Source organism: Tursiops truncatus, chromosome 6 (assembly GCF_011762595.2).
Source record: "Tursiops truncatus isolate mTurTru1 chromosome 6, mTurTru1.mat.Y, whole genome shotgun sequence".
Lineage (NCBI taxonomy): Eukaryota > Metazoa > Chordata > Mammalia > Artiodactyla > Delphinidae > Tursiops > Tursiops truncatus.
The window spans coordinates 103,945,690-103,972,432 of NC_047039.1; the positions used below are offsets into that span (position 1 = coordinate 103,945,690).

The 26,743-nt window shown below is 47.1% G+C and overlaps 1 protein-coding gene across 10 annotated transcripts in view; it reads right to left on the reverse strand.

Moving 5' to 3' along the window:
• The window catches only part of DENND1A (DENN domain containing 1A), a 540,810-nt gene that overhangs the window by 43,598 nt on the left and 470,469 nt on the right, over window positions 1-26,743 (reverse strand). For all 10 annotated transcript variants that reach the window (XM_073806587.1, XM_073806589.1, XM_073806585.1 and 7 more), the window contains 6 exons: window positions 24,917-25,021; window positions 24,457-24,544; window positions 22,492-22,532; window positions 20,086-20,157; window positions 18,806-18,862; window positions 10,112-10,243 (listed from right to left, as the gene is read on the reverse strand). In XM_073806587.1, the coding sequence (XP_073662688.1) occupies window positions 10,112-10,243; window positions 18,806-18,862; window positions 20,086-20,157; window positions 22,492-22,532; window positions 24,457-24,544; window positions 24,917-25,021 (495 nt within the window). The remainder of the gene's footprint in view (window positions 1-10,111; window positions 10,244-18,805; window positions 18,863-20,085; window positions 20,158-22,491; window positions 22,533-24,456; window positions 24,545-24,916; window positions 25,022-26,743) is intronic.

The following is a 26,743-nucleotide window of genomic DNA, read 5'->3' on the forward strand; positions in this document are numbered from 1 at the left end:
CAGCCTGGAGAGGCTGCTCCCACCTAAACGAGGACAATGGGCTCTCTACCTAGTCCTTGAAGCTGATGGACAGCAAGGGCAATAATTAAACATTGCATCTACTCTGCAGTGATCTCCAGCAAGTCAGCAGTGATGAGGTGACGGGCACCTCCTGAGCATGCCGGTGGGGAATCACCCCGAGGACCAACTGGTTGGAGTTTAAAACAAACGAAAAGGGACTTTGAGATGCTCTGTGGCATGATCATACAGCACGGGTCTGTGCCTTTCAAAACCACCAGATGGATTCTGTCCACCAGGATAAAGTTGAACCACTCACTGTGACACCGCGGTCTCCCTGAAGGCAGGGGCCTTGCGATCGTCACCCTGTTTTCACAGATGTGGCACAGAACAGGTATCCGTGATTATCTGCTGAACAAGTGACCTAGGTTCTTGGCTCTTTCTCCACCTCTGGGCCCTGGGTTGCGGCTGACTTGGCACACTCCACTCCCCAGAAGCTGTCACAGGCAACTGTGCCCATCTCTGTAACCTGCAAGCCCTGATTCGTACCTCCCTGCCATGCACTCACCTGTCCCCTCTCTATCTGGTGCCCTGGGTGACCTCTGACCTTGGCCCTCCACCATGTATACTCTTGATTTCAAGACCCCCACCACTCTGGGTGTGAACCTTTCTCTGCCATCAGACAAGAGGACAAGGGCCTGGGACAATGTCTCCTGTTTGGCTTCTGTGCACATTTATCTGTTTTCCCTTCTTTTGATAATAGCCCCCTTATTTCCCTTCCAGGAACTACCCCTCCTGTGCTTCTTAGGTATGTGTTTCAGGTAGAGCCTTACTCGTGGCCAACAGAAAACCCTTGGCCACAATGATGGGTTCTAAGACAGGCAATATGATCAAAGTTGGTTCAATGAGTGAACCCATGCCTCGTGTGGCAGTCACTAGGAAGTGACACCCTCCTGCTGGTCTCACCCCTGGAAGGATACAGTCTGGAGCTGCTGCAGCCAGGGAAAGCCTCCCTGAGAATGGTACCAGCAGAGGAGGCCAAGCCGGGAGAATGCAGCAAAAAACTGGGTCTGATTGACATGATTTAATGCCTGGATCAAGTCATACTTGAAGCTGGTATGAGTGAACAATTTTTTTTTTTTGTCTCTTGCAATCCAAAGTAACCTAATTGATGGAGATTCCTAGTATAAGCCCTGCCCCGGTCTCTGGGGGCTGGGCTGGCCCCTGACACCCCCAATACTAACTCCTACACATGCCCAGTTTCTATCCTGCATTCTAATCCCTCACACATACGAAGAGAGCACCCAGCGTGCCTCTGGTGTCTAGTGATGGGTTTGGTGTGCAGAGTCTACGCTGGGTGCAGAATACTAACTTTCTTGTCTTGGTGCCAACCGAGGCCCAGAAATATTAAGGAAGGCCTGGGATCTGGAAGGAAACCAGAAACAAGGCCTTACCTGTGGTCCAACATCCTGGGATCCTGGGCCACCTGCCAAGGCTGCTGCACTGGCCCCATCACTACAAACTCAGCAGGAAACTGCCATGTTCTTAGCACAGAGCTGGAGCGTGAACCTGAGGTCTAGTAATAGACAACATGGCTTTGAATCCTGACTGTTGCTCCTCAGCTGTAAACCTTGGCTAAGCCCCCAATCTCTCTCAGCCTGTCTCCTCTGCAAGAGGAGATGATACCTGAGACCCAGTAGGCTGGTTAAAAGGACTCAGTGGACTCACTCGTGGGAACTGGAGTTGGAACACAGACCCCTTTTCCAGGTCTCAGCACGGTGCCTGGCATGTGGTGAGCAATTCAGCCTCATGGCCCCCCTCCCCTCCCTCACTGCTCTTCGACCATAAGACGTGTTCAAACTGCTGTGGAGGTGCCCAAGACCTAGCAGGAGGGGGCTGGACTATGGTCCTTGGCCCTTTGCAGTCCTCCTTAACTTGTGCTGAATGGAGGTCAGGTGGTGGAGCTTAGAAAGCAAATTGCTACTTTGAACCTGGATTTTCATTTGGCCGCTGACATTCCTCAGCCCTTCCATGGCACATCAGGAGCCCCTGAGCTACCTGTGGCATCCTAGCTGAGAAGGCAACAACACACGCTTAATCAGAAATCGCCTGGATTTTTCAACCCAATCCTTATAACTTCCAGAATCTGATTTCTCTGTTTTTGACTGGCAAGTTTTTCCTCTTGAAATCGAACATGTCTGCTCTGCGGAGCAAAGCCGGGCCTTGTTAACCTGGCATCAGAAAGCTGTCTCTGGGCTACCTGGGCTATGAGAAAGTGAGGCCACCTGGAAAGACAGGACCAGCCAGCCACCCTCGCCAGAAGATCTGACAAACCCACTACCAGTGAGGGACCACACTGCTTCGGTAACGGCAGGGCGTGAGTCAGAACAACTCTGCACAGCCACCAGCCTGCACTGAAGGCAGAGCTGCCTGCTGGTCACCCTGTAGGCGCACGCGGGAGCTGGAGGGAATGGAGCGGGAGGCCACCCCAGTCGTGCTCGCTTTCTCACGCAAAAATCTGGTTGAAAGAGTGGAAAAAGGGGCAATGGAAAAGGGGGAAATACGATTTGAAAACCACAGGGCTTGAAGGAGCATCGTGCAGGGAGCTCTGCCTTGTGGCCTGTGAAGGCACAGCTGATAAGTTAGGCCAAGAAAACGACTTCGGATGGCAGACCACGACACTCACCTGCTCACTCACTCCCGGTGCCCCCACCTGCCCCCTGGCCCCTTCCCCTCACGTGTGTGAGTCAGACTTGGGCGCCGTCTCCCTGCCATACCCCCAGTGCCTCTCCCCCTGCCCCACGATGCCAGCCCTCCTCGGTTTAGCTGTTGACTTTCCCACAAGAGCTGTAGGCACGAGGGTCAGTTACACGTGTGCACGTGCAGGGGGGCTGCCACTGAGGGGTGTGTGTTCTGAGAGCCGCGGTGTGATGGGCGCTGGGAAGACAGGCTGACTGGGAGGCCGTGTCAGTGGGTGACTGACATCTGGCTCTGCTTTTGCTCCACTGGAGAAAGAGACTGATGTTTACCGAGCGCCCATGTGTAGCGCTGATCCAGACAGACAGTACCTCACTCAATCCTTATAAAGACCTATGACGTGAGTATTATTATCCCCACCCTAAAGCTGAGAAAACTGATTTCACTAAGGTTAAGTTACGTAGTGAAGGTTACCAGCTTGTTAGTGCCAGAACTGAATTTAAGTCCACAGCTGCCTGATGCTAAAAGCTGTGCTTTACCCTCTTCAGCTGATCAGCCTCTGCCTTTCAGCAGCTCCATACTTGGGGGGATGGGGGCTGTATTTGCTTTCTCTCTCTGTGAATGGCTGTTACAGATGTGCGTGCCTGTGCATGTGCATGTGTGTAATTTTTTGGCCATACCATTTGAAAGCAAGTTTCAGACATCACCTAAATACTGCAGTGTGTACCCCTGAGGCATAAAGATAAGCCCCTAAAAACCATGACATACATCAACAATAGCTCTAACATATCACCTAACACCCCAGCCCATCTTCAGATCTTCCAACTTTCCCAAGAATATCTTGGAAGCTTTTAAAAAAAAAAAATCCAAGTTCATACCTTGCATTTGGTTATACAGCTCAGTCTCTTTTACAGATAAAATCTTTGCTTTTTTGATAGAATTCAGGGGACACCGGGCCTTTCCTTCCCTTGCCTGCTCTCTTCCCAGCTTTCTTCCTTTCCAGGTCGACCCATCCTGGAAGTCTGGGGGTGTCCCAGTGCTCGTCTCTCTCCCCTCCCCTCCGTTCCTGGGGCATTTAGGACTAGACCTTAGGAGCTCATAAAAACACAGAATGAGACAGGATCTAAATTCCTATAATACAAATCTGTTTCTACTCGGAAACAGAACCCTTATTTATGGAAAGTGATTTGGAAGTAGTTTTTGACCACTAATGGAATATTCATTTTCCTTTTTCAAATGAATGGAATTACAAGCATAGCAACGGAAATAAAACCAAGTAACCTGGACACACAACAAGTACTTAAACAATAATCAATTAATTATTAAGCAATTTGAAAATCCACATCAATAATGAAACCCCAAGACATCTACTGACTGCCAGGTCAGTGCCAAGCCCTATGGTGGATGTTCCAGGCTCACATTCTCATGGGCCTAAAGGTATAGTTACAAGGCTGCGTGAGATGCACTGCATGTGCCAAGTTCTGGGGCAGCACAAACACAGGAGCGACCAAATCAGTCGGGAAGATTTACCAAAGGGACATGCTCTGAGGGCGGACAGGCAGATCACCCCGGGCCTCGCGGGCTCTGCCAAGGGTGAAGGTGGAATCTTCAGGGGAGACAGGGAGCAGGGAGGTGGCACGGCCACTTGTGTGTGAGGCTGTGTGGGGAATGCAGTGCGGGGGAGTCTGGAGGCCCGGAGGCCAGTTAGGAAGCTCTGGAGCGGTCCAGGTGAGCGATGACGCAGCCTGAACCAAAGCTGTCAGAGGCGCTGGAGAGGAGAGGGACTGGGCGGTGGCAGAGGGCAGAAGGGAGAGGCTCTGGGGCGTGGGGAGTGGACCTGAGCTTGTGGATGGACCTCGCTGTGGTGGGAGATGGAGGAGGGGGGTGAACGTGGCGCGAGTGCACATTCAGACTGCAGGCCTGTGGTGTGAGGTGTCTGGAAACATGTGAACATCTGTCTGAGGTGTTTGGGAGGCAACGGCTGAGTTGAAGAGGATCGTGTGTGACTTCCAGACTCATTGGGACAGAAGGGGTTTCTCAGGGCGCTCAGAGATGAGGGTGCTGAGCAGGCATTCGCTGGCTGGGCAGCTTCTCCAAAGCAGCATGAGACTGGCACTAAGTGACCCAGCTCACGCTTATAAAGCACAACTCTCCGTATGCACAGATAAGCAGGCAGCCGTATTCCAAGAGCTGCTTCTGGGGGTGTATCCAAACCACTCCGTCCCAGGTCTCTGGAAGCCTGGTAGCGCTTAGTTTGAGCTTTGGTTTAACTGGCTTTTCAAACTTTATGTTAATGAGGTTTAGAGAGCTTTGCTCTCTAAATAGACACCTTTCAATGCACACTTTTTGGAATCTAGCAGATTGGAAGACAGGCAATTACTCTGTTTGTAGGATCAACTGGGGGGGGGGGGACACAACGAAGGGGGCCTTGGAGTGGGTTTGCCCTGTCCTCCTACCTCCTGAGAAGGCCCAACCCCTGGCCGAGGCCCACAGCAGGTGGCAGCACATGTGCAGGACTGGAATCCAGTGTCACTGGGTGCCACTGCCAGGCCAGTTCCTCAAGCCGGGGAGGGAGAGCTGCACTCAGGCGAGAGAAGCAGGGGTGCTGCTGGGGGTGGAGTATGAATTAGCTCCTAGATCAAGTAAACGTCTTCTGGGCCTGTTTCCCCAGCCGTACAATGGATATGAGGCCTTCTTCCTTACCAGCTAATGTCGATTCGATTAAACGAGTACAGAAGTGAAAGCGCCTGGCCTGTCCACTTATTAAGCGCAGGGAGCAGAGCAGTTTCCATGGGGGTGCTGCCTCCTCTGATTTCTCAGATGGGGAAGGGTCAAGCCAAGACGTCTGGCTGAGGGGCGCCCAGACCCTGCTGGGGAGGGCAGGGCTTCCTCACTCCTTCCCCAGCCACAGAATAGAGAGAATGTCCACTTCCCTGCCCAGGAGAGAAAAGCGTGGGGGAGCCCTTAGCTTCTCTCTGCGCCCTCTTGCTCTCGGCTGCCCAGGGGAGGAGGAGTGTTTCCCTCTGACTTTGGGAGAAGGAACTGAGCAGGCTCTGTGCTCCCGGGGGCCCTGCCCCCGCCCATCAGTCAGTCCACAGGCACCCTGGGCGCTGCCTGCAATTGTCCACGTCTCCTGTGGCGAGTAGCTCAGTCTTTTCAATTTGGAGGTGAGGTTTCAGCAAGCCCATTTGGCCTCAGGTCTAAAGCAGTATTCTCCTTTTAGCCTACTGGTAAAAAAGCTGGCATTTTTACCTCATTTGACTGTCTCCTGGGCCTTATTTCTCATTTGATTCTGAACTTGGGAGAATAAAAAAAGTTATTTATAGGGGGCTTCCCTGGTGGCGCGGTGGTTAAGAATCCGCCTGCCAATGCATGGGACACGGGTTCGATCCCTGGTCCGGGAAGAGCCCACATGCGGCGGAGCAACTAAGCCCGTGAGCCACAACAACTGAGCCTGCGCTCTAGAGCCCGAGAGCGCCGCAGCTACTGAAGCCCGTGCACCTAGAGCCCGTGCTCCACAACAAGAGAAGCCACCGCGATGAGAAGCCCAAACACATTAGCAACCAAGAGTAGCCCCGCTCACTGCAACTAGAGAAAGCCCGCGTGCAGCAACGAAGACCCAATGCACCCAAAAATACATAAAATTTTAAAAATACCAAAAACACTGCTTAAAAAAATAACAAAGAAAAGCTATTTACAGCCTCCCTAAACCTAAACATTTTCCAAGGTAGGAATAGGTATTCTCAAGTCAGAGACTTTTTTTAAAAAAATACATATATTTATTTATTTATTTGGCTGCACCGGGTCTTAGTTGCAGCATGCAGGATCTTTTAGTTGTAGCATGTGGGATCTTTAGTTGTGACACGTGGGATCTAGTTCTCTTACCAGGGATCAAACCCGGGCCCCCTGCACTGGTAGTGCAGAGTCTTAACCACTGGACCACCAGGGAAGTCCCTCAAGTCAGAGACTTTTGAACTCTTTAAAGAAATCAGACACGATAAGGATGTAGAGGCCAACTAAAAATCCCTTTATTTGCCCTTGTCTGGAACTATTGACATGGCTCATGATGAGGTCTGAGGGGCGTTACGTATGTCTGCTTTAGAAAACAAATGAAATGCTAGTGAGTTCAGTTTGTTGACAAAATATCTTTCAATTATAGGGTTCAGCTTAGGTCTACAGACAGTGGTCCTGCAGGGGAAGAGGCTGCCCCTGTGGGGCCCTCAGAGTGCCCTGAGCTTACCTCTCTCGCTGTTCTCATCACTCTGAGTTGGGCTGTCCACTTGCTATTCTGTCCCCCTTATAACGCCCTACAAGTACTTTTTTTTTTTTTTAAGCACATGGTAGGTCTCAATACATGGATGAATAGATGCAGAATTAAAGGGAGGAATGGTCATAGCCTTGAAAGAGGAAGCTCTGGTGCAGTAGAGGCAAGAGAGCACCTTTTCTCCCCCAGGGGGTCTGAAAAGGCCTCCCCCGGGCTCCCTGCCACCCTGCCAAACGTCTTCATGGCGTCCCCTGGCTGGCTCCATGGGCACTAGCTTTGCAAGGTGGAGGGATTAATGTAATAAAGATCTCAACAGTCTCTGCCCCCAGTGGAAAGCTAACTGCTCTTAGAGAATGAAATCCACAGGAACACAGACTCAAGGCAAGGGTCTTTCTGAGGTTAGTGTGCACTGTCTGGCTAGCTTAAATTATTTTTCCAGGACACATTAGTTTTACTAGACATTTCAAACAGAAGCTGATGTCTCTGCTTGGTGACGGACCTGAAATGGGTTCTGAAGTTGAACTGTCCTGGGTTTCTGTGCTGGCAGTGTGGCCCTGGGAAGGTCCCTGAGCTCGGGCTCTGGGTCCACAAAATACAGCTAATGATCCCTTCCTCAAAGGACTATGACAGAGATGACACATGTTTTCCAAGAGGAGAATATGTACTGCTGGGGCTACATGAGTAGTTTAGGTGATACATGGATGGACACTTAAAAAAGTTGTTTTGGATACACCTTTGAAAAACACTGGACCAGTACCTCGAACTATGGTTTTACCAACAATCATTGCATAAGATGAGGGTAAAGTTGGTATAAATGTCAGGCTGGAGTCTGTTTAAAGAAAAATGTCAAGTAAAAAAAATGGTACAGATGGAGTACAGAGGAGAGAGTGGCAAAAAATTCTGAAATGGAACTCGAAGGACTTCTTTGAGAATACCTAGCCCCTAAAACTCATGTCTGCCGGTAGTAGGTGCTCTAGAAACGCTGCGTGTTCCGGTCAATGGCCCATCAAAGCAGGCGCCCAGGGAAGGACTGAAGGACAAGCTAGTACCAGGGCAGAGCTGGAAAGAGTTAAAAGAAAGAGGTCTGCGGTTTCTGTGGCCCATCCCCCCTGCAGCTAATCTGTCACCTAATGAAGAAGCGGCCGGCACAAGTGAGCTGGCTGGCAGTTCACTTACAGCAAACTGATTAAGAATGTTCAACCAACAGCAGACTGTAGACCTTTCCAGAGAAAATAAATAGAGTGTAGACTGTATGCAAATGTGTTTGTCACTTTGACAGCACGTCTCAATTAAGGCATCTCGCGGCTGTGGGTAGGCTCTGCGGCTGCAGCTGTAAGGGAGAGCCCGCTGCATGGCTGATACTTGGGGCTTGACCTTAATCCACATGCATGCATTAAAAAAAACCCTGCCTTCCTGTACACTTGCATAATGCTGGCAGCCACGTGAGGGAAGTGACAAACTGGGGAAAAAAAGCCACTTTCATCCTCTCCAGTTTACAGACCTGTGAAGGCACAGACAGCTCTTATTTCAACAGAGTTTGGGGTGGCTTTTTTAATTGTTTATCCCCCACCCGTGCGCACACACGCTCTTATTCTGCATTTAGCTGGGAATGACATTAAAGCATCTCTACTTCTCGCTGAAATGGAAAGAAGGTCTTTCTCCATTTCAAATAGGGCCTCCTTTTTTGTGTTTCGAAAACGGAATGTTTAACACCATGAAATCCCTCCCCCCCCCGCCCCCTCTTTCTCTGTAATGGGCTCCAAACTCCAGAGAGGGGCTCTTTTCATGGGAAGGTTAGTGTGTGCAGGAATGAGGACAAAGGAAAGCAGGAAGCTGGCTCTGGAATGCCGTGCTGGCGACGACCGAGGCTGTGCTTTCAGCAAACACAGCCAGGGAACTGGGGCGCAGATTTCTCCAGCCGGGCCTGAGCCCCAGGAGGAGGCAGCTCCTCAGGGGTGCAAACACTGACGCAATTTGAAGATAATCATTAATCAGATGAGCACTGCCCTGTGGACGTTTCTTTCTTGGGCTACATTTCAATTTTTATAACATCCCTTTTAAGTGTAAAATCAGAAAAGGGGGATGGATGTCCCCAAGTTTAAGACGTATGAATGTATTATCTAAAAATATCGATCACAGAGGAAGATTCTAATGTTTCAACAAACTCATCCCTCACAATAATAACCCACAGCAACAATTTCATTAGTTCGCTTCATTTCTAAATAGCTCAAAGCCTGGTACGTAGCAGGCACTTGATAAATGTCTGCTAAAAGCAGGAACGTTTTAAATGCATGCTTCTAGATCATTTAGGTGATAAAATAGCATCATATTTAAGATAAAACCGTGAAGATTATTTAAATCATGGGGATGGAATTCATCATCTAATAAATGGTTAAAGAATCAGGTGATTTAAGAATGAATAACCTTGCAAATTCTTGTTACAGTCATAGCTTGCTAACAGAGCCATTTCTCACAAATAAAAAAATTATGACTTTTGCTAATCAAGAGAGTTAATTCAAGAGTAGAGGAGGGTATACAACCTTTTTCAACCAAAAATATAACCACTGATAGGAAATGGATAAGAAAATTTTCAGTTTCTATATGTTTTACTTAAGAGCAAAGAATCAAACAACTGGACAATTTTTAAACGCTCAGGTCGAAAACAGTTGGTTACAGAATCGGATCATGAGAATCGTAGCGTGAGTGTTTACTCTGAGAAGCACGACACCCAGAATTGATTTTCAGGAAGTACATTAATAAAGAACTCCTAATTGATTTTTTTTAAGACTTTGCTTGTTACCTTTTATTTGAAGGTGCAAAGAAGGGCCTGGGATGCTAAAGTGTTCTAATGAGATGCTTAGCTAACAGAGGCACCTTAAACGGAGTACCTTGGAGTGGGGAGGGAGCAGCTGCATTTAATGACTTCATTCAACAGTTCAGCTGGTTTACGACCAGAGCCATGCTGTCTCCTCAAAATTTCTGAAAATTCACCTTTTTGAAACATGTTTGCACCAAGCGAACCTTTGAGACGTGCAAAACTCCATGGAGTTGTTTTGTTTTGCCAGAGAGAGCCGAAATGAAAAACTGTTACATGTGCTATATCGTCTGCTGAAACATAACAAAAAGCCCAGATGGAAGGGCCAGGGTACCTACCTGTCCAAAGTGGACTGTGATTGGCCTCCGGTCTTCTCGGAACTTGGGGTCCTTGGCCTCCACCAGTGGGGACGGCGCCGTCTTCGGCAGCTGCTCTTCTGTGGTGGGGACACAGCCATTCTCGGTGATGTCCTGCAGGGAGAAGTCCGGTCAGGGGGCTGGTGTCAGGGTCATGACCCCTGCCATGAGCACAGGGGCTCCATCCAACCCCATCGCTAAGAGGCCTGCCAGGGAACTCCCTCTGGGACATTCTGAGCCTATCCCCCTGCTAAAGATGAAGGAAACGGAAGGCTAACTTGGCCCTTTGACTTTTAAGGAGTAGAGAAACCAAAATCATGCATATTAAATTACAAAGATAACATCATAATTCACAATAGTGTGTGTGGGGGGGAATGTTTCATCCTACTACCTTACGTGGTTATTTTAATTTTCAAATATTCACTCTGTCCACATGCAGACATTTAAAAATTACTTGCAATCATAGCTCGTGCATGGTTTTACATTCTGTTTTTTTCTACTATAAGCATCTCCACGGTGCTCCATAGTCATTAGAATGATAATTAATGGATGCATAATATTTCACTGAGCAGATACTCAATAATTTAATAAACCATTCTTACTACTATTGGGCATTTAGATTGTTCCTAATTTTTTTTTTAACTTTCTAAACATCTAAACATCACAGTGATAAACACTGCAGTCTTTCTTTCTTTTGTATTATTTCTTTTACAGAAATCCCTAGGAATGAAACTGCTTGATCAAAAGACATAAACATTTTTAAGGCTTTTTATTCATTCTACCAAACTGCTTTCCAATTTACACCAACCACCAGCCATGGATGTGTTATCCGTTTCACCGTGCGTGTTAGCCTCATCGTTTTAAAAATGTATTGCTAATTTAAGAGGTGAAGAATTAGACCTCATTGTTGTTTTAATTTGCATTACTTTGATTATTTGTGAGTGTGGACATTTTCTCCACATTTGTTTACTGATGATGTTACTGTTTGTGAAAACGATGTGTTTCTGCTCCGTCTTTCTTAGCCCTAGTCTTTCTGGCAGAGAATGAAGAAAGAGACCGAAGTCTAAGTTAGGATTCTATGACCTGGAGAGTATTTAGGGAGCCAATGTCATTTTTTTTTAAATCAGAAATTTACATTTAATCTGTGCTTGTGATGAATGAAGTCAAATTTTAAGGTAAAGAAAAATCCCAATGTGCCGAAGGCAGGTAATGGCTCCTCTGCCTAACGCTGGCAGCTGACTGTACCCATGGGTTCTTTGGGACATGGATGGTGCCGGGTTGTGCAATGTGGGTCATATGGCTTTATTCAAGTCATGAAACTTGCTTAAATCTTCACTGAAGCAAGGCAGAGATTAAATGTACACGTAAAAAACACTTAAATCATTGTTTTTTTCTAAGTAAAAATAACAGCTAGAATAAAATAATAAATACAGTTTCCAATGATTTTCATTGCAAAAACAAATACACACTTTGGTCAACAAAACACACACCCTTAGTACTCATTAAATTCTGCACATAAAAGACAACTGGCTGTTCTTACTTAGTCAAATAGAGAGAACGGTGACGCATGGATGAAAGTGATCCCTTACTAAATAATAATGCATTAAGGAAGAAACACATGTAACATCTTTGAGCCTCAGTCTCCTCGTCTGTAAAATGGAGCTATGGCAGCTATGAGGAGTAAAGGAGATTAAACAACATACGTGTCTTGAACATTTTTACTCAGTAGTGTCCTATATACAGGACTCAGTAATAATAACTGAGTACCTACTAATAAGGTATTCAATAAACTATAGGGAGTAAATCAACTACACTTTAATAATAAAAATAAATAAACAATAGGGATCCCTCCCCCACCCCTCTTCTCTGTATGTTCAACTCCACACACCCAGCTGAGTCTCTGCACTGCTCGGTAACAACACAGGGAAATGGTGACCTTTTGGTTGTGCGGGGAGGGCTTGCATCAAGTGGCCCCCGAGTCTTAGCCTGGCTGAGGCTCAGTGATGAGAGAAGTTGCCGCCAGCCAATTAGAAAAAGCTTTCTTGGAAAGGGGCTGCCCTAAGGTGCTCAGGTCAAGTGGAACAAAGACGGGGAGGGGCTCCTTCTGTGTCAGAAAGTAACAAAGGGCAAAAGAGGCATTTTGGATCCAGTGGGGTTACTGAGAGGACAGACATAAGAGGTTGAGTAAAGCCAAACAGAAAAAAAAAAAAAATTCACTTTTAGTTCAGGAAAAATATTGCATGTGTGTATGATTGGTTGGGGAAAAAAATAAAGACATGAAGCAGTAGGGTAATCTAGAAAGAAAATATTGATAGTAATGGAAACTATAAGATGATAACTATTTTTAAAAACGCCTGTGGTCGTTTTGGGAAAAATGTCTTAGTTTACGTTTTTAAGTTAAAATTTTAAGTAAAAATTTCTTAGGTTTTGTTTTTACCATTTAACTACCTGTCTGATCTTTCCAATTCACTCAACCTCTCTGCACCTATTTCTTTATTTTTGCAACGGACACCATCTGCTTGGCGAACTTCAAAGCTACTAAGAGAATGGGTTAAATGAGATGAGATGTGAGGAAGCGTTGAAAAATGTCAAAGTCCTGCACAAATTGAACGTTAGAGACTTATTCCCTGAAAAATGGAAAAAGCACCATCTAAAAGGAAGAGCTTCCCTGTGCTGAGTGTCTACTACTTGAAGTCACTTCTCCAGACCCTTGACCTTCACTATCACACTTAGTTTCCAGAAGAGCCACAAGGTAAATAGGATTATCGCTCTTTTATAGGTGACGAAACAGGGCTCAGAGAGGGCAAGTTACCCAAGGCTACACGGCTAGAAAGTGGAGGAGCCCAGAGCAATGTGATTTCTGGCATTCATACCATATCGACCCATGACAATAGCACAAGAGAAGGTATTCTGAGTTGAGAAGGTGCTCAACAAATCATCAGGTGTGACCTCGTCCTCAGAAACCCCTTTGTCACACTGATCCTAAGCTGCCGTGCTGTGTGCTCTCTGCACACTTACCTTATCCCTATAGTCTGAATGCCTTGGGGTTTGGGTTCTCTGCCCCAGAGCCTGGAATATAGTACATGCTTTCTGACGAATCTTTGTTGAATTGAACATTTGGAAGGCAAATGTGTCCAATATACACACGTGCTTGTGCATCAGTAAGCAGCGCTGCACGCTAATTTTCTTTAGTTACACGAGCCAAAGGTGCCCAAGGCTTCTTACAAAGTCCTGTAGCTCGCCCCACCAGTCTGTTAACTTCTTCACTATTTCCTCCACCTGGGGAAGGATGGCTGCTTCTTCCCAGGGTCCTAGAGAGCAGGGCGGGAGGAGCCCTAGTCAGGAAAGAAATAGGGCCCGTTTACGTCCTCTACTGTAGGTACCAGTAGAGACCTTACACACTGTAGGGATCCAAAACCACAACTCCTGGTGCTCACGATTAAAGAAATTGTGTTCCAAGAATTAACTAAGATGCCATCAGCAAAGAGTATGGGAGAACGGGCACTCTCATACCCTTCTGGTAGGAACACAAACTGCAATTCCTATCAAAACCCTACAAGAGGTAAAGGGCCTTTGGCCCACTAATTCCACTTCCAGAAATTTATCTGGATGAAATAATTAAGAATTCCCGCATGGATTTACCTATGAGGACGTTTGCCTAGAAAAAATGGGAACTAAAGTGTCCAATAATGGGATTAATGAATGTATGTATGTCCATCAGATAAAATTATATGTAGCCATTTAAAACAACAACATGTGCAGGAAACATTTAGTGGTCTGAGAAATGGTCAGGATACAGTTAGTGAAAATGCAGGTTATAAAATGAGGTTATTTTATTTTTGCTTGCCGGATTTGTTGAATTTTCTCCAACAAACATGTTTTTCATTTGTAAATGTTCAGAGTGTCATTAAAAAAAAAAACCAAGGGCTTCCCTGGTGGCGCAGTGGTTGAGAATCTGCCTGCCAATGCAGGGGACACGGGTTCAAGCCCGGGTCTGGGAAGATCCCACATGCCACGGAGCAACTAGACCCGTGAGCCACAACTACTGAGCCTGTGCGTCTGGAGCTTGTGCTCTGCAACAAGAGAGGCCGCAACAGTGAGAGGCCCGCACACCGCGATGAAGAGGGGCCCCCGCTCGCCGCAAGTAGAGAAAGCCCTCGCACAGAAACGAAGACCCAACACAGCCAAAAATAAATAACTTAATTAAATTAAATTAAAATTAAAACAAAAAACAAAACAAAATCATGAATCTGGTGGGAAGTGTAAATCTGTTCCTTCCTGAAGAGTCACACAGGAGGAAGACACTAGACAGAGCTGCAGATCAGAGGCCACTGCAGGGCGGCCGATTTCTTCCCAGGAGCCTCCACAGCTCGGCTCAGAGCTGGGACACTATTAGTTCCCATCCCTCGGTAAAGCAAAGGAGTCAGAAAATAATCCGATTCGTATCACCTTCCCCAAGCTGGAATAAAAAATCATGACTGGGATCTAATTTCCACCTGTCTGCGGAGAAGGCAGGGCCAGAGTCCCCAGCAGAAGCCTGGAGGCAGGAACCCAGAGAAGGAAGGGGGCTCTGTGTGGCCTTGGGTGGGAGCTGGGGTGAAGGAGCTGAGGATGTGACTTCATGAGGCAGAGGTTCCAGGAGAACATTCCTGGCCCAGGGGAGGTAGGGAGCAGGGTGCCTGGAAGACTACTCTGTGTGTGGAGGACCAAAAGGGAGAGGGTCCCACGCCAGCCATGTTCTCAGCGTTTGTGCCCACAGGTGTGTGGACAGATTGGTTGCTCCAGGTGTGGGATGTGAGAGGACAGATGGGATGGTAACTCCCACTTGCCGAGTGGCTACTACGTGTTGCTGTTTAAATCCACTACCTCTTCTAATCCTTACAACAATCCAGTAAAAATCTGTATTTCCCCTACTTTACAAATGAGAAAAACTAAGTTCAGAGAGGTCTAGTAACTTACTCAATGTCACACAGTTAATATCCTACACAACCAGCACTGAACTTGGTTTATCCACCTGCCTCAGAAGCCTAAACACCACTCCACATTGCAGGGGGGAGCTTTAAAGCCTCCTGGGAGGCCGAGGCCTCCCACCTCTGACTCAGCTTGCTGGTCTCCATGTTCGGATTTGTGCAGTGCCCTTCTTTTCCAGTCTACTTCACACTACAGCAAATGCAAATTACAATATGAATATTGATATCGAAATAGTATCCAGAGTTGGAATGTCTGTGATTGAGGTTGCAGCGGAGACAGGGAGCTGACAGTTGTGTGATACGGTGTGAAAACGTCTGTTCTACAAGAGTCTACCGGGATCTCCCTGCCCTACACGTGCTTCCTCACTCTCTTCAATACACCAGGAAATGTTTAGCCAGAAACTCAAGCCTTCACTAACCCAACTGTGAGTTTGCTCCCTTCAATCACACAGACTCTAAATCAACAAGCTCAATTTATCTTTAAAAGATCAAAGATTTAAAAAGGGCGGTGAGGGAATTGCCTGGTGGTCCAATGGTTAAGACTTGGTCGGCCCTTTCACTGCTGTGGCCCGGGTTCAATCCCTGGTCCGGCAACTGAGATACTGCAAGCTGTGTGGTGCGGCCAAAAAAAAAAAAGGGGGCTGTGAAATGGACACAGTTGATTCAGTCATTTTGATTTTGATACTGAAGAAAAAAGATAATTTTTTAGGGGTTCCCCGGCAGGCCAAAGAATGACATCCTCATGTAAATATCTTAATGTTTCCTGTAGGTGAGAAAGAATGTGTGTGGTGAGAGTGAATTTTAAAACAGTGCTTTTAAAACAGGGCATTCTGGTGCCAGCTGCGTACGGCGCTGCAATAGAATGCGATTTGTTGAGAGCCGCAAGCCCAGCCACACAGCATCCTCCTGCAGGCCAGCTCTGGCAGGGAGGTGCTCTGGACAAAAGCACTGCATTCTCCCTTTAGAAAGCGACGGCTGGGTAGCATTCTTTGCCATTTCTTCTTCTTCCTAATTTTGAGCAAGTTAAACTTCAAAGAAGGCCAAGCTATAGAAGAACTTGACCACCTTGTTCCATTTATCCAGAGAAATGTGTTATCCCTCCTTCTTTTTTTGTTGTTGGGCCGAAGCAGAGCAGGTATGGAATAAAGCCACACTACAGTCTCTATTAACAATTATTTGCCAATGGTCACACGGATACCCTGAAAGCGCCTCTTTCAGATGCTTTGAAAGTCTGCAGCACAAATGAACGAGGGATGGAGAAGGGGCCCTGCTCAGTCGTATTAGAGATGGACCCTCCACACACCATGGTGACCTCTCCACAGGTCAGCCCCACATTTTCTATTTGCAATTCAAACCCAAGGCGAGAGTGAAGAGGGCAAGGTTGGGTTCTTGATTATACCTGAGGGGTCACCATTGCTATGCAGAGTTAGAGGAGGCCAGGTGGCAACCCAGTACATTTGAAAATTGGGTCTTTGTTGGGAATTGCCTCAATTTCATAGCAGAAACCAAACTTGAGATGTCTGTATTGGACGCATCTAGGGAGCCACACAGATATGTTGCCACGTAAAGGGGAAGGGGCAGAGGAGAGGAACAAAAAAGCCAAGGAAATATTTTCTACCGCACTGAGAGAGGTCAGACAAAGCCAAATCCTAAATTAGCTCAGGAAGGGGAGCTGCAGCACTGTGGAAGACCTGGTCCCATCTGTCCCAAACAATGCTAGAGTTTCAATTACAAAATAGCTCTTCCAAGAACAACTGCAAAATATCAAGTCTGAAGAAATCTGTAAAACCGAAGGGGGGGAAAAGTGAAAATTGAAAAGGGTGCACTAATAGATCTGTCAACAGTCCGATGGTGACAAGCCGCATTTCTATGAAATGCCGTCACCATTTGTGTCACCTGAAATGTACTGACACTCTCTACAGAACATTATCTCCTGAAGCTATTCTTGAAAAGACTGGCGGGGGAAGAGGAGAAGGGGAGAAAAGGCTCTGCCTCAGATACCATCAAGGAAAGGAAAGGGAGATGGCGTGAAGGAGAGTGATCTAGATTGTTTAAGTGAACCTTTGAACAACATCAAAAACCTGAGCTTAACTGGTTATCTGCAGAAATGTTACACATCATAAAAAGGGGATTTTCTTAAGGCCCGATGCTTACTCATACGAGGAGGGAGGCAATGGCCTGCAGAGAGTGGATCTGACCAAGGAGGCGCACGTGTCCTCTGCTTGAGGAGGGACCCTTTCTTTGCTTACTTTAGGTAATATTCTAATACTAGCCCGATGCAGTTATCAAGGAGGGAAAACCTGGTGAGAGCTCCGCCCTCCCTGCCCCTCCATTTTATATCAGCAGTCCAATTCAGTTACATGTGACTGGGATAGGAGATAAAAAGGTATATTTAGGGACTTAAATAACATCCAAGTAAAGAATTCCACCTGCCAGTCTCTGGCAGGGTGCAACAGACCACAGTTAAGGTCTATGTGAACTTACATTAGCAAGATTTTAATTTCAGGACTTGAATCTCAGCTGCTAAAAATTCACTCTCAGCTGAAACTAAGCATTTGAATCTTAGTCAGAACAAATTATTTTGCAATTAAAGTTAAGGAATCAATTCCTTTGACCATTTCAAGTTAATGAGAGGTCCTTTCTGACTTCCTAAAATTAAAACTGCTTTCAATTTTTAAAAAACTGCCGAGACAGACGAAGGCCCTTATTAGCCTGGTAAATTTTGGGGGTGTGGGAATAATCAAATAAGTGATCTCAAACACCTTCTGGAAAACAAAACACTTGTTTCAGGAAGGCAGTATGAAATACTAGAGTGGTAAGAGCAAACACTGAGGTAGATGGATCTGGAATCGAATCCCGGCTCTGCCAGGCTCGAACAGTATGACCTTGGGCAAATTACGCCACCTTTGAACCGTGGTCCCCTTACACATGAAATGAGAATAAGACCCCCCAGTGTTGTTCTATGGATTAAATGTGAAAGCTCCTGGCCTGGACCACCCTTAGAAAGTGCTTAACGAAGGCTGGCAATGCTATTAATGACGATGATATTCATAACAATATAAAGATGCCCTCTCTGTTGTATGAACCTCTCTGTACAAGTCCAGAGAATCAGGTAGGGGGACTCTTGGTCAGGATGTAGTTTGTATGATTTTATACGATTTTACTGATGGTCCGAGAACACAATCAGAGCCTCTCCCTGCCCCTCTGAGTCTCACACATGAACTGTGAGTAGAGCCCGAAGTGTCCTCCTCAAACCCACCCTCTGTGCCCCGTTCTGTGTGGCGGCCGCGTGCGTGCCAGAACCATGGCAGTCATTTCCTGGAGATGCTTCTTGGTTTTGGTTACAGTCAGCCCCAGAGCAGAGGTCAGCTGTAGGCGGTGGTGGTGCCGGGATGGGGAGGCCGAGCCAATTTGTATGGACCCTGGTGAAGCTCAGGCCCGGTGGGGCGGGCAGGGGACAGACTGACAGTGGTAACTCTGAACTTGCTTGCCTTTGTGGGTTTAAGCCAGTCTTAATGTTATTTGAAGACAGTTTTTTGTCTGTGAATATTTATAACAGTGTGAAAACTCCCGGACAGCTGGTAATGCATTTTGAAGTGTGCTAACAACACTGTATCAAACAGCCTCTATTGATCACATCGTACTTTTTTGTGGCCACGCATTTCATACATGGTGCTTATACATTTTGAATAAGAACTTCAAGTACCTTTTGCTTCAAGCGGTTTTTCACCTCTTTTATTCCCATTTTTGCATGATCTTTTGCCTGCATGAAAAATTAATTTAAGTTAAGATTCCCTCTCTGTTTCCAGCAGGGACTATGCTTGATTTCAGTCCATCGTGAATCACCTTCTCTGATTACTAGAAAAAGGAAGGAAAAATGGGATCATCAAGTTGAAAACATAATGGCTATGAAAACAAATACAATGTTGAAAGGTTAAAAAAAAAAAATCCCTTAAAGAGGCTACAGAGATTTTATTTTCTGCATTTTGATGGGACTGATTTTTTTTCCCCCTCCGAAGCCCTTCTTCTGCTCTCTGTAATTATTTATCTCCGCAGCCTGGTGACAGCTACCAGTAAGAGGAGAGCAGAAGCTTCTTCAGCTGCAAGATTCAGAATATCTATTACACTTCACCAGGGCAGGGCCTCAGGACCAATTTTCTGCCCGGGCTGAACAGACACATCGCTGGGTTCCTCTGGTGCCATTTCTTAAATCTCATTTCGGCAGACACCCTGGCTTTTATTTTCTGTCATTCTAAGACCTGTGTGGTTCTCTTGGCAGCCACCCGCCCCATTAAAATAGCTACAATTTAAGCACAGAAAGGACTAACAAAATTAAAAATGGAAATAAAACAAAACCACCCCAGTTAAGTGGCTCAGAGTCAAATTAGCAAGCAAGAGAAATCATGAGAAAAAATACTTGAGGCCCGTAAAAGATGGAGCATCGGGAACTGGTGTGTCCTCTTATTTTCACTCTGCTGTGGGCACGAGTTTCACAAACAATGCATTTCCTATATAGGGCAGTGATGAGAGAGATGATGAAGAATTTGGGACAAAAATTCGGGGGGGTGTCCCACCAGGAGCACTCTTCAGTAACCTGTGAAGGAGCTGCTTTATTCTAACATTCTAACAAGGATACGTGTAGGAAAGGTCTGCCAGAACACCTGACAGACCACACCTCTGGTTCTCAGGGATGTAGGCGTGGAGCAGCCTGAATTTTAGCCACCCTGTCTACATTTTAAAAGCTAAAACCAGTAGCCTCCCTTTTCTCTACTGCAGCAACTGTGTGTAGAAACATTTTAAATTAAAAACGTCACTGACCTGGTCATAAAACATCAATGCCAAATAATTCTAAGAGCATTGAGAGCTCTAGGAAATTGCACAGCAGCCCCCGAACCATCTCTGCAACATAGGATCAGGCCTATTTAAGAGTCTCGTCATGCTAAGGAACAGATCTGTTGGGATCCTGAGACCAAGACCAGTACTTACGAACTTATAGACGGTCTTCATGGCTGGGTTTGCTTTCGTTTTTACAGTATTCAGAATTGCTCCACTTCCTTTCTATAATAAAAACGCCAGTTAGCAATTTGGACTGAAGATATAGTAGGCCAACACCAACAAAGACCTCTTCTCTTTAATCAAGTTAAGCCACATTTCATAAGTGTGTAACTTAATTAGAGAAACAGCCCTAGATGGTGACTGGTCCCGGGCAATTAAGTTACCGCCACGGCGGAATCCCTCTGGGGGGGTATGGGAGCGGGTGGCGAATGAGGATGGAGATGAACTAGCTGAGCGGGGAGACCCCAGGCTCAGTAGTTTGCTTGGCGCCTGTCTGCTGGCTGGGAGGAAAGCTCGTCACAGGCTCTCTGAGGCAAGGGTTTCCTCAGAGTGATCTACAGCTTCTCAAGAAGTTCCAGTTACCACGGACAACATTAAGGGAAGTTTAATAACAATGGACTCTAACTAACACCGAGCCAGGGCAGGAAACTGGGGGCCCACTTAGGCAAGATTATCTGGCTACTGTGGCTACCTTAAGCCATGAACCCTTCTTTCCTCACCCTGGTTTTCTGTGTTGTTTTTTAAAAATCACTGTGGTAGGCTGCCTCCCTAACACATACATCTTGACAAAGGGAAAGAATGAATAGCCACAGACGTTCGTTGTTTATGCTTTAGTATAAATCCGACATACCGATTCTTTGGCTCTGTTTTTTCAGGAGAGCAGGGGAGCAAAAGGAGGAGGGAAGGCTTTCCCAGTACACAGAGGAGGCAACGCATGTGTACGAAGCGTTTTGTGAGGGCTCACTGTGGGGACGTCCTGGCTTAGGCTCTGAGGGTACCGAGCCACCGGAGGACCGGTCTCTGCGTTCAAAGACCTCCAGTCTGGGGGGTAAACAAGTGCAACCCGAGATGGTGAGAGCCGCACTGGCCGTGTGCACAAGGAGGGTGGTGGCAGCTCACTGTGTGGAAGGGCGGAGAAGGCTTTCGAGGATGAAATATTTGGGCCATGAAGGATGAGTAGGAGCTCATGGTGGGGAGAGGAAGGATAAGGACATTCTAGGGACAGGAAACAGCACATAAATAAGTGCAGAAGCTGCAAAGCCATGGTGTGTTCTGTGAGTAACAAGGGCCGTGCATCGCGGGAGGACTGGCAAGTGGGGCTGAGAGCCAGACAGGGTCAGCCCACAGAGGGCCAGCACAAGGAGTCCACACTCCAGAAGATTTTTAACCAAATGCATCACATAATCAGACCTGTGGTAATTCCAGCTGATTTGAATGGAGAGAGAGACCTGATCCAGTGCGTATACAACAGAGTAAGATACGCTATGTAATTATTAGGGTTAACTTTTAGCACAAGTTTTGGTAACTGCCTGCATTAGAAAATTTGAGCTTTAATTAAGAACTTCAAAATTTGACCTAGAAAGCATTCTCTGTTGTAGGATAATAGGAAATTTTCACCCACTCACATATTCCACACTGCTTTCCAAAATTACTCAGTATCCTATTTCAATGGTCCTTTAGAGTATTAAAACTCCCTTTATCAATCAATCAACAAGTCCTTATTGCTTGTCTGTGATTTGCCAAGTGCCGTGTTTGGCCATATGAGAGGAACAAAAGAAGCCTTTCATTGAGGAATTGCTTACTCTCGGCCCACTGCAGCCACTTCCAAGGAACCTGCCTTGGCAGTAGCGCACTTGGCCCACAAGCAGGAGAGAATACTTGTCACACTATGTCGGAGCTGCCCGTCTATGTGCCTGCCTCCCCAGTAAGGCTGGGAGCTCCCCCAGGGCAGGGCCTGCGTCCTGCTCTCCACTGTCTCCCCAGCACCCAGCGTGGCGCCCAGCTCACAGAAGCCCTTTGGTACACACTCACTCATGAACCCACGTAAAGGAAAGGCAAGCATCTGAATTCTTTAGTGGCTTCTGAAGCCCTAAGCACCTGGCTTCCAACACAATAAAAAACTGTTCACAACAACAGCGAGGGGATGAAAACTCTCAGGGATGCGTTTTCCATCCTCTCAGGAGCCTTTGCGGTGAAACATATTCAGAGCAGCAAGAGGCACGAATTTTTGGTTTTCCCATGAAGAGTTCCCAACTGGTCTGGCCCTAGAAGGAGACCCCGCAAAATGCTCTAAGATGGCAACATCCTTTCAACACGCCTTGGCCTGCTTCCTGAGACACGGACGCTTCCCCTGGCTCTCATCATCCTCACCGAGGGATGGCTTTGGACAGTCTCATCCTTGGCCCGAGAACGGCCTGGCTTTACAAACAAAAGCATCTTCAGCTGGGAGAACAGAGTGCCCTAGGCCGAATGACAGCCTGGTGGGTGGCAGGGGAAGAGGAGGGCTGCCAGCAGGCTAAGGAGGGGCTCAGGTGGCTCTGCGGGGGTGACACTTACCCGGACTGTGGAGAGCCACTGGTGGTACAGTTTATCGCTCCCTGGGGAAGGAAGAAGCAGAGAAGCTGGTATTTAAAGAAGTCATGTGTATGCCCTCAGGAGTTCCTCAAGTTGCTTTCAGCATGCAGGACTTGGAAAGTTCAAAATCTGGGGAATCACGTGGAGGCTCCCATGCACCACTCCCTGAAGGAGTTGCTGCCACAGGTTTCCTTTCTCAAAGTGAGATCTGATCCTATCAGTGCCCCGAGTACAAACCCAAATCCTCCTCCTTGCCTACTGGATAGAGGTCGGGCCCCTTAGCAACCCTGCTCTCTTCCCCTGTCCTGTCTTGGCACTACCCACCCTCTGCCTCTCCATCCTGTGCTTCCATCCTGCACAACCTCAGGTTCCCTGGCCACACCTCCTCCAAGCCGTCCATGCCCTCGCAAATGCTGTTCCCCTTGCCTGGCCACCGTTCCCTGCTCTCTCTGCTGCAGGGACCAGCTCAGTCATTTCCTCTGTAAGTTTCTCTTACTCCTTCCTCTCAACAGCCCTCTAGAATAGGTAACACCCATTCAGAGGTCCACGTTCTCTAAAGTTCTGTGAGCCACACCAGAGCAGGAACCACAGGGCCGTGTGTCCAGTGTAAGCACACTGCTGGACATACACTCGGCCCTTCTCATGCTTAAGCAGTGACAGGGAAAGAAAAAGGAGGTGCTGTGAGGAACTGATTCATTTTTATCTGGTGGGATAAGTAGGTCTTATCAGCAGACAGCTTTTCTAGGAGTCCGAATGACTAGACTTAGTTTAGCAACACATAAAGCCTGTCTTCTCCCCAGAACCCATATTCAACTGTTAGAACGCTACTCAAAACCCGCCTGCTTTGTGAAGCCCTCATGTTACAGAGTGAGCATTAATAGAGCCCTGCTCTACCCGCACAAAACCCCGCGTCTGCTCCTTTTCCTGCAGTGGCTTAGTCTGTATTTGTCTTTAGTTATGAGCTTTCTCCCATCAGTCTAAAAGTTCCCTGAGGGCAGAACTGGGCCCCCCATTCTTACTGTACAGGGCTGTGGACACAGTAGATGTCCAGGAAATGCTCATCAACGACTCACACCCCAGTTTTATTGATTACTGTGCTCTCCATGCAGCACAGGCTGGTAGGGCCTGACAAAGGGGTCTGTAGGTGAGATCACACCTGGCTCTATGAGTTTATGGACTGCCAGCTGGATTATCAGCACAGTCGAGACCAGACACATGCCCAGCAATAAGGGGGGGCTAGTAGTGTGATGATTATTGTTTTGCATTTAGTTTTACTTTGCTGACAGAGACTGAGGCTTTGGGTCTTGGAAAGGCAGCCAGATTGGGATTCAGGAGGCAGGGTCAGCCACTAACATTTCTCTGGGCCTCAGATGCCTCCTTTGAAAAATGAGAGGATGATTCCTCTGGTTCTAAAGGCCTGCAGAGACAGGGCACCCACGATGATCTTCACATTTTAAAGAAACATCTACTAAGGCGCGATCCTCTGCCAGGGTCTGTCCTGGGCGACCGCACAAACCTTTCCTTGGGGTCTCTGATTTAATCTCAACAGGACTCCTGTGAGGTAGGCACTGTTACACTCCGTGCACAGATAAGAACACTTCAGCTGAAAGAGGTGAAGTGACTCGACCAAGTTCTCACTGCTGGGCAGTGAATCCTGGTCTCCTAATTCGATTCCTCATGTGCTTTCCACTGCATCGTGCAGGCCACTACGTTACCTAGACTTCGCCCACCCAGGAGAAGCAAGTGACCCCAGCACAGAGGACTTCAGATGGGCCAGTGTGCCTCTCATCAGAACATGAAGAGGAATTCCAACACTTCAAGGCCAAGGTTGCAATCAGTCTCTCTAAGCCCCAGTGAAGGAAAAAAGAAGTCATTGCCGCTCCTAGCGAACACACCCCAATCCCACAGACAGCCCACAGCTCAGAAAGAAAAACGAAATGCCCTCACCAGCATACTCGCCCATGTTGATCTCCTCTTCAAAAACATCACTGAAGCCCTCACCGGAATTGAGAAGGTCTAATCTACCATCGATAAACTATACAAAGAAAGAACAAAAGCGTAACAGCTAGTGCAAAGGAACGGGGAAAGGACGTTCAGCTGGGCTCCTTAGTAGATGACCAAAGAACCAAGACAGGAAAGGGTCTTTGGAATTGTGAGCTTAAAAAGGCGAGTTTCTGAAAAACTCGCTGCGTGTTTATGATAACTTATAAACCTGCATGGCATATTTGCAAAGGCTCCGTCTGGTGGCTGAGCTCCCTTCTCACCCAATCTCCCTCCCCAGACTCTGGGCCTCTCTGGGCTGAGGCCTGCGTTCCCCCCATGCCTGCAGCCTCAGTGCTTAGAGTGGAGGCAGCTGCAGAAACCCCACCAGGGACCCAGGTGCAGAACAGGCGAGGGTGCCGGGCACCTGTTTGAAGAGCTGCAGCTGTGTGGCGTTCTGCAGGAACTGCCTCATGGCTCCGGAGCGATAGTGGGACACGAAGGCTTCCTCGCAAAAGGTGATTGGCTCCTCCTGGGAGACAGAGATGAGACGGGGAGAGGAGGGTTAGAGGGATGGAGTGAGAGAGATCAGTGCTTGAACTCTGTTAGGTGGCACTCCTGCATCTGCTGATTTATCTAATCCTCACTTACCTGTGAAGTGGCTGTTATGCTCGATGGCATTCTACTCTGGATGAGGAGGTTATTTCAGAGAGGAAAAGACATCTCCCAAGGTCGTAGGGTAAGAGGCAGGGTGGGAACCAAAGGCAGTATTCCAAACCCCGCCCCTCCCCTTCCAGATCAGCCACAGGCACACCCCAACAGCAAGTTAGTGGGATGTGCCCTTCGGGGGGGATGATTTCCAAACTCTTCTTTTCACTTTCAGGAGAGGAACTCTTTCTCTGGACAGCACCTTAGGCAGAAGGAGACCTGCCGCATTCAACAGCCCAGCTGCTCTGGGAGGGCTGGGGGCAGGAATGGAGGCTGGGCTCTCCTTGCTGGGTGGTACCCTGCCCCCCACTTGCCCCTTTGCAGTCCCTAAGGCACCAGCCGTGGAACGCAGTGTGGAAACTATTTACAGAGTGAGCTTAACCAGTAGCGAGTTATAATTTTAAAATAATTAATTATATTAAAAACCAGGGATGATCAAAAATAAGATTTATCATCCAGTCAACTTTGTGCTTATGCTGCTTCATGAGGACTACATTTTATGAGTCAAGAAGAGACACCCTAAGCTTAAAAAACCACCCATCTTTGTAGTCAGCACCTCACTCCTCCTTTGAAGGTATGTGGTACTCATCTACACAGACAAGTCTTTAATTTCAACAGTGTATTCTCAATTCTGAAAGATCAGACTTTTACATGTTGAACTAAATTAAAGGTACCTCTCCCTTCACAGACTTGGTGGCAAACACAGATGTTTGAAGCTCTACTTTTATCCTGCTTTAATGAGTTAGGTGAGTGTTAAAGTTACTGTGTAGCGGCTGTAAATTCCAAGAGTCCCTCCTGCTTAAATCCAGCCAATATTAGCTCAGCAACTGGGCAGACCTACTGCTCAAGGGTGATAAGGATGACCCTAAAATACTAGGGTGAGGGGAATGTTTATTTTTATACAGTTACACCTCACCTAATTTTACAAAGAATCTGAGGCAGCTTACATGAGCACCCAAAACAAAGAAAAAAAATCAGCGCTGGAGAATACATAAATATGTAAAACGTATTTATTTGGGAAAATAGTATCTGGATATGCAGATCCTATATGGTTTCTAAAATTCAGTTACAAAATTAGCTCTGAGCTTCCTGGCTGCCACCGAAGCAAGAAGGGAACAATGCAAATGTTATATTGTCTGTGAGGAAAAAATACACACCAGTTCCTCAGGAAAAAGGGTTTTCATGACATTTATTACTTTGGCATGGATTTATACCTTCCTTGCTGAACAGTGGAAAGATCAGCTAGTGAGAACCAACAGAAGCCCACCTGGAATTCCATTCCTGTGGCCTAGAAGTGTCGCTCCTCACCCTTGGAACCACAGCAGGGCAATTAATTCTCTCTCCAGGAGGCCTCATCCACGAGCACAGTGTCACCCGTACACTGATCACTCCTGATAAACACCGTCAGCTCAGACGTCTCTTGTCCCAAACCCATATGTCTCCATCTCCACCTGAATGGCCCACCAGAACCTCAAACTCAGAATGGCCAAAACTCCCAATTACTATCCCATCTGGACTGCACTCTAAATCTTTTTTTCTTTCTGAA